Raw genomic sequence first — 7595 nt, 5'->3', positions numbered from 1 at the left:
GTTGTGGGTAGCTGGCGAGTGTCAGCAGACCCTGCGTCCCAGCTGCCCCGGTCTCCTCATAGTCTTTACAGAAGCCGGTATGTGCTTTTCTCTCTCACATCTGGAATCTAGCCAGTGTATACCAGAACAAGCAGCTTCTAACATTTGAACTCTTTTGTAAGTGTGCTGATTGCAACTTGGACAACCAGTTCCATCCAAGGTAGAAGCTTTCTGCTGCTTTGAAGGGGAAAAAAATAAATGTCTAAAAATAAAACCTAGGCATAAAAATAGGGCCAAATACTCATTAACTGCCTCACTTAGCTGAATGCTGAAACGATTTCTACAGTGTTAAATCAAGCTTTTGTGTACTTTCTTCATGGTGCTTTATCTTAGATGATAAGTAGGTTACTGTAATTAGTCATTTTATTCAAAATACAGGAATTAAATTGTCTCAAGGACCCAATTTTCAGCTCATGCTTAGGCTGACCCTTGGACTAGAGTACTTGTGTTCATGAATCTTTGAGAATATACATTATGGGCTACTATGGGGAAGGTTGAAGAAGGAGTCGGAGCACAGAGAGCTTAATGTGCAGGGAGAAGAATTTAATTCTTACTCTTGGTGGTACGAAGCCACTGTCAGATTTAATTAGGGTAATGTCACAGAATGACATATATATTTGACAATATGGTTCTTGACTGTTGTGTTGACAGTGAGCTATAAGGAGGCAAGGATAGTCATCCAGATACCTATTTTTAGATTTCTGCATAAGAGGCAGTAGTGCTTTGGAGCGGCATGAAGACAATAGAGTGGGAGAGAAGTAGATGAGAGTCAAGTCAATGGTCTTGATATGGGGCTTGAGGAAGTGGAAGAAACAAGCTTAATTTTTGGCTTAAACAAGTGGGAGAATTTGGTGTCAGTTACTGAAGTGAGTACTTGAGGAAACACACGATAATTCTTACTGTTTAGCTTTGAAGAGAGCGGAGTGCAAAACAATCGGAAGGGAAAGACACTTATTGAAGGCTCACGCTGACTTAGTGATGTCTGTAGAATAATAACACAGGCTAAATGATGTTGACTCAGAAATGTTCCAGAATCTTGGTTCACAAGGCTTCTAGTTCCATGAACTCACATAGAGAGAGTATGGGTAGAGAAAGCAGAAAGCTTGGGAAAATTCTGTTTCTATATTGTCAGGACAAGCAGAAGAAGAACCACCAAAGGACCAAGGGGTCCTATGGAAAGAAACGTAGGGAAACTCAGTACCTTACAGCCAGAGCAGAGTAGTTCATGATAACTATCAGTCTACTGACCTGAGAGTACTCAGGGCCAAGTAAGATGACAAATGATATCATATGCAAGTTCTTGGTGACAGTGACAAAGGCCATTTTGATATGGCCTACAAACAAAAACCCAGAGGATAAGGGAAGCCTGCTAAAGGAAAATGAAGACAGTTACTTAGGGAATTCTTTTAAGGATTAGTGAAGCTAGAAATAGGTAGATACATATACATGTATAAATACATACAGGTAAAACACTCATAAAGATAAAATTAAAAATAAATAAATCTTTAAAAAATGAATTTACCAGTTATATTCTCATACATAGATTGTCATTGTGATGTAATGTATACTAGTATCTTATGTATGTAGGTATATCTGTAAGAAGAAATTATCTTACTTTAAAAATTAATGCCATTTTATAATGGTTTTCACTTTACCAAATAATTTAGCTCTTTCTTTGAAGGAATGAAAGCTAACAGTCCTATTATGAAAGTTAATCTTGTTTATATGTTAATATTTGTGTTTTTCTTTATTGCTTTTCTAATTATTATATAAATGTTCTTTAATAAAGAAACAAACAAGTTTAACAGAAAAATGAACACATTTTAATAGAAAATCAGAAAATGAGTCAAGTTGAAGAAACTCTGCAAAAGTTGCAAATCCAATTATTTCCTTCTAGCATGTAAAATGTAAAATTGAAACTATAAATTATCATGCTATTGGATTTTGTTTTGATGGAGGAGTCTAATTTAAATTTTTGGAATAATCCTAATCATTCTAAATTTTTATATCTTATGGCATATTTAAAGCACATTCTCAATTGTACAACTGCCAAATGGTTCTTTAAATTTTTCTAGTGATTTTAAGACAAATTATAGGCTATTCTTTAAGACACTGTTTCTCAAAGAGAAAAAAATTAACTGTAATCCCATCATTCAAGAAAATCAGTTCTATTTTCCTTGAAAGTATGCTGTGTGTGGACAAGTAGCTAATCATCCTTGTGAGTTACTTGTCTGTAGCTGTGATAACACACAAAGAACAGAAGCAACTTTTGGAAGAAAGATTGTATTTGGACTTACAGCCTTGGGGATGAGTGTTCATCACATTGGGAAGGCTTGGCAACAGGTGGCAGGGACAGCAGCAGGAGCAAGGAGCTGAGAGATCTTTAACCAGAAGAACAAAAGGGGGCAGCGAGGGGAGAGCAGGGCCAGAATATAAACTCTCAGAGTCCATACCCTACCTAAGCGACATCTTCCTCTTCCTCTAGCAAGGCCATGTCAAACAAACCTCTGCGAATAGGGCCACCAACAAGGGACTGAGTGTTCAATGACCGGACCATGTGCAGCATTTCACATTCAAACCAGAGACACTGTATGCTCCACTGCCCCCGTTTTCACAGCAGCCTTGTGGTTTACACTGAGGTTGCTGTTACGCTTTGGCTGTTTTCATATGCGATAATAAACAATGCCATAGTTATCGCTGGCATTTAATATTGAATTGAATTTGGTTTTAGTCTATTTTACTATAAAGGTAATGTATTCACGCTGTAGAGAGCTTTATAAATATCAGCTATTGTCTAGAGAACCTCTGTAGGATCGCTGCCAAGTCCCTATTCATCCAACAGCCATTTATCAGCGACTCACATACAGCACACCCGGCTCTCCATGTGACGTCAACCCTTTAGCGTTAATATCATAATGTAGACATGGCGATGGATCCTGCTAGTGTCCTGTATGCAAAAAACCAAACCAAAACCAAACCAAAACAAACAAACAAAAAAAAAAAAACCATGCGTTCTTAAAAGACAAACAAACAAACAAAACCAGGAGCATGGTATTTAAAGTTGCATTATAACTGGATTTTCTCCAATGCTGCAGGAAGAACTTCTTTGCCACTGAATTTATATAATACGGTGTGTAATGGCTATGGCAAGTTATCTGTGTGGCTGTATAATAAAGTAATCTCCTGGAGTCAGACACTGTAGTTCTTTTCAATCCTCGTTTGTAGTTACAATCCATGACATGCTTTCTTCTTCTTTTTTTTTTTTTTCTTTTTCTTTTTGGCCTCTCCTCTGCAGCACAGTTAACACAGTTAACGTGACCTCCGAAAGAAACGAAGGCACAGGCGCTGCTCCATTTCGTCTCTGTTATCACACTGTTTCCCTGGTGGCTCTCAGGGTAACTGCTTTTGTAATCCGGGTGTTAGTCATTTGTATCATCTGAGATTAACAGTAACAGAAAAAGTAAATGGGCTATAGATTGTGCGTTCTTTATCCAAACTGCTTCAAGATCTAAAACATTTTGAGCACTGACGTGACTCCACAGTTGGGAATCTTCTACAGCTGGCCTTCTGTGACAGGTCACAGTGAAAACACAGATTAAAAAATAAAAATTAAAATTAAAATTACCATTAGGTTGTGTGTTTAATGTGTACATAGAATGTAAATGAATGGGACTTAGTGTTGGGTGCTATCCCTAAGTCATCTCATTATGTTTGTTGAAATATTCTGAATTTGAAAAGGACCAAACCAGGCCTGATTTTAGCTATGGGTACTCAAATTTTATCTCCTCAGCACTGGGGATTTTCCTGTGTGATTGGTTTGTTGACCAGCAGAAACAGCAGGCCGGAAGTCTACATGAATGAAAAAAAAAACACATTTTCTTCTGTGCGCTCATTTAAAATTCTTTCTAATATGTTGTCTGCTACTAAAGTCATTAGAAAGGGGAGTTTGACTGATTCCATTTCAGAGGAGAAGTTTGGTACCCCAGCTTGACAGATTTTCAAGGTTCTATCATAGAGATTCTATTTTATTTTAAACCATCATTAACATTTTTATTTTAGAGAATGCCATTGAGATAAACTGTTTTCATAAGCATCAGATCTTAGAAGGCTTATCACACAGTTAAAAAGAGCCAGCAATAATTAGCACCAGAGCCGAACTCTGCAAAAGTCCCATATGAATTGAGTGAGCTTGTGCTATGGAAATAAAATTCAGAAACTTCAGTTCAATAGGCTAACTGAACTATCACACTAGCCAAAATCAAAATATTAGACCGCTTACAAATTTAGAGAATGGTTTCATTACACAAATAGACTTTTGGTAAATATATATAATAATGAAACATTTGTTCTTTTAGTTGAGAATAATTTATATGCAATATATTTTGATCCTGAGTCCTCTTCTCTCCTCTCTTCTCAGAGCTTCCTCACATTCCTACCCATCCAATCCCATGCCTTATTTATCTTTTTAGAAAACAAACTAAAAATAATAATTATAATAAATTAAAAATAAAAAAAAGTATGAATAACACACACACAGCCCATTGAAAACACAAAGTCAGAAACCATATCATATAAGTTAAAGTCCAGTATGGTTAAAAAATATCAAATAAAGAAATATGAGATAAATAAAAAGAAATTTCCAAAATTACCATTGAATTCTCTTGTATTGGCCATCTACTGCTGGACATGGGGTCTGCCTTTACGTGTGTTAACATATCCATTGAAGAAAACTAATTTTTCCATTGCAAGTAGTTGTCATTTAGAGACAGCTTCTTGGTTAGGGAGGGGAGCCCGTTTTCCCTTCTCTCAGTATTCAGGCCCTATCTACCTTGGACTCAGGAAGGACTGGTGCATACTGTTGTTGTTTCTGTGAGTTCATATGTGTGTCAGTCCTGATAAAAAGGGGGTTTATTTTGTCAGGATAGAGGGTTTTTTAAATAGCAAGATCATCCAGATGCCAGATCCACTGCATCTGAGTATAGTAAAAACAGCCTTTGTAGGCCACTTTGCTCATGTGCAACATCTAAACTCTTAGCTTTTGTAAATATATAAGATCTAGATACACAACTAAACAGCTGAAAGTCACAGGTGTTGATTGAAACAAAAATCACTTTAAAAGAGCTGCTTATAGAGCAGTTATTTAAAAATCCATAACCCAAATGGATTCTTGAATGAACCTTTACCTTTTCATTGGTTTTATTTGTTTTAAACACTTTTATTAATTCCTTGAGAATTTTACACAAGGTATTTTGGTCAAATTCACTCTTCCAACTCTTCCCATAGACACCTTCTTCTCCTTTCTCACCTAACCTGAAGATGAACGTTGAGTGATGTACTGATCTACAGTTTTAGCAATATGTAATTAGGAGTCATTTAGCTGACTAATATTCAATTATGTAGATATATCATATATTCGTTACCTGATCATCAAGGGATGGACAGTTAGGCTATTTCTACTTTCTGGCTATTGTGAGTAGAGAAGCAGTGCGTCCTGAAGCACACATACCTCTGTGGTAAGATGCAGTGACCTTTGAGTATCTGTGCAAATGTGGTAGAGCTGGAACACATGGTAGATCTATTTCTAGCTCTCGGAAGAACCTCCACACTCATTTCCATAATGGCTCTACCAGTTTGCACTCCTAGCAGCAATGAATAAAATGTTCTCCCTTTTCCATATCCATGCCAGCATTTTATGACTTATTTTTAAAATCTTGGCCATTCTGATTGGAGTAAAGCAAAAATCTCAGGGCAATTTTAATTTGTACTTTAATGATGGTGAGAGATGTTGAACTTTTTATTTTTTTAATTTCATCTTTTAGTTCCATGCACAATTTTAAAATTTTAACTTTTTTTTTGATGTTTAGTTTTGTTTTGTTAAGTTATTTGTATATTAAAGATACCAACCCTCTATAATGCTTACCTGGTAAAGATTTTTCCCTTAATGTAGGCTGCCTTCTTTGCTGTACAGAAGCATTTTCATTCCACATTGCCCCAGTTGTCAGTTATTGGAGTGAAGCAGTAGAGAGGTAGATCCTAGCAGCTATCAGCTAACAGTCACTTCTTTCTTCCCCACTATTCCATGTTGGTTTCTGAACATAATGCCACATCTCTCTCATTTGCTAAGGAGACTCTAAGTCTCTCCAGGAGTCTGATAAGACATGGAGGAGAGAAACATCCACAGAGGGGTGAACAAGATGCAAGGGCATAACAGAGCCACACCAGTGCCCAGTTGTTCAATCTTAAGCAACATTGACAAAAATCGAAAATAATTTCTTCCATTGTCCACAATAGGTTCTTTCTCATTTTAATATCTTAGAATTCAGAGAAGAGAATAGGACCTACTTACATTTTGCATGATGACTCAAAGAATAAGGTGTTTTCAATGCTATAATGTAGTTAAGTTTTCATTACAAAACCCTTACTTGTACTGAGTTATTTTGATTTTTGAAGTCTTTTCACATTCACAATAAAACAACAACAAAATCTCATAATTCAAGAGAAATATAATTTTATATTTATGTCCAGAGTAATATTCCCCAAATCTCATTTGTCTGACTTACAGGTTATTGTGAGTATGGTCCTATTGGGATTTGAATGTGAATTGTCCCTCACAGGTTCATATGTTGAATGTTTGGCTTCTGACTACTGGTGTTATTTTGCGAGGTTCTGAAAACTTAGGAGATGGGGGCTGTAACACATATTCTATTGGAAAATTTTTACGTATTTATGTGAGGAGGTGTAAAAAATAAACAGCTGAAAAGGCTGCTTCGTAGTATGGTTTAGGGGAGGTTTTGATTGAGAATAAGAGAAAGAAAATATCCAGAGGCATCTGGATGGGTCCAGATCAGGGAGAAAGAGATAGATTGAGCGTTGCCAGGATTGTCTAAGAGAGATGGGAGACGAGCAGGAGAGAATGGTGGAGAAAGTGAGATAACAAGAGATACCAATAGAGCAAGGAGATAGATGGCAGAGAGAGAGAGAGAGAGAGAGAGAGAGAGAGAGACAGAGACAGAGACAGAGACAGAGACAGAGACAGAGACAGAGACAGAGACAGACAGAATAGGAAGAGTGGCTGGGTGATAAGGAGGATGAGTAGGTAGGGGAGTTGGAGGAAGGTCCAGGAAGCTAGCATAGATTTTGAAATTTTTAACAAGGAGTTGTAATTAGGGACTGAAGGAGCCTAGAGGCCAGCATGTGTACCACAGGTACATGTCAATAGAGAGTCATATGTCTCTTCTGTCAGAGGGAAGGGAAATGACTTCTTCTAGTGGATGGGAACTGCATTCACAAGTTCCCCAGGAGTGCTGGCTTTTATCTAACTACTAATAGTCTTTCTGTAATCTATTGTGAGCTCATTTCTGGATATATGAACTTTTTTCCTGTTTTTAAAATTGGGTATTTATTTCATTTACATTTCCAATGCTATCCCAAAAGTCCCCATATACTCCCCCACCCACTCCCCCACCCACCCTCTCCCACGTCTTGGCCCTGTCGTTCCCCTGTACTGAGGCATATAAAGTTTGCACAACCAATGGGCCTCTCTTTCCACTGATGGC

General features: G+C 37.2%; 1 protein-coding gene across 1 annotated transcript in view; it reads left to right on the top strand.

The window, feature by feature from the left end:
- The first annotated feature begins 2962 nt into the window (after nt 1-2962).
- The window catches only part of Hhla2 (HERV-H LTR-associating 2), a 13397-nt gene continuing 8764 nt past the window's right edge, over nt 2963-7595 (top strand). The window contains 2 exon segments of the mRNA XM_029470318.1: nt 2963-2988; nt 3335-3434. Of these exon segments, the coding sequence (XP_029326178.1) occupies nt 2963-2988; nt 3335-3434 (126 nt within the window).

This window comes from Mus caroli, chromosome 16 (genome assembly GCF_900094665.2).
Source record: "Mus caroli chromosome 16, CAROLI_EIJ_v1.1, whole genome shotgun sequence".
NCBI classification, from domain to species: domain Eukaryota; kingdom Metazoa; phylum Chordata; class Mammalia; order Rodentia; family Muridae; genus Mus; species Mus caroli.
This window is presented reverse-complemented; position numbering and strand designations above follow the sequence as displayed.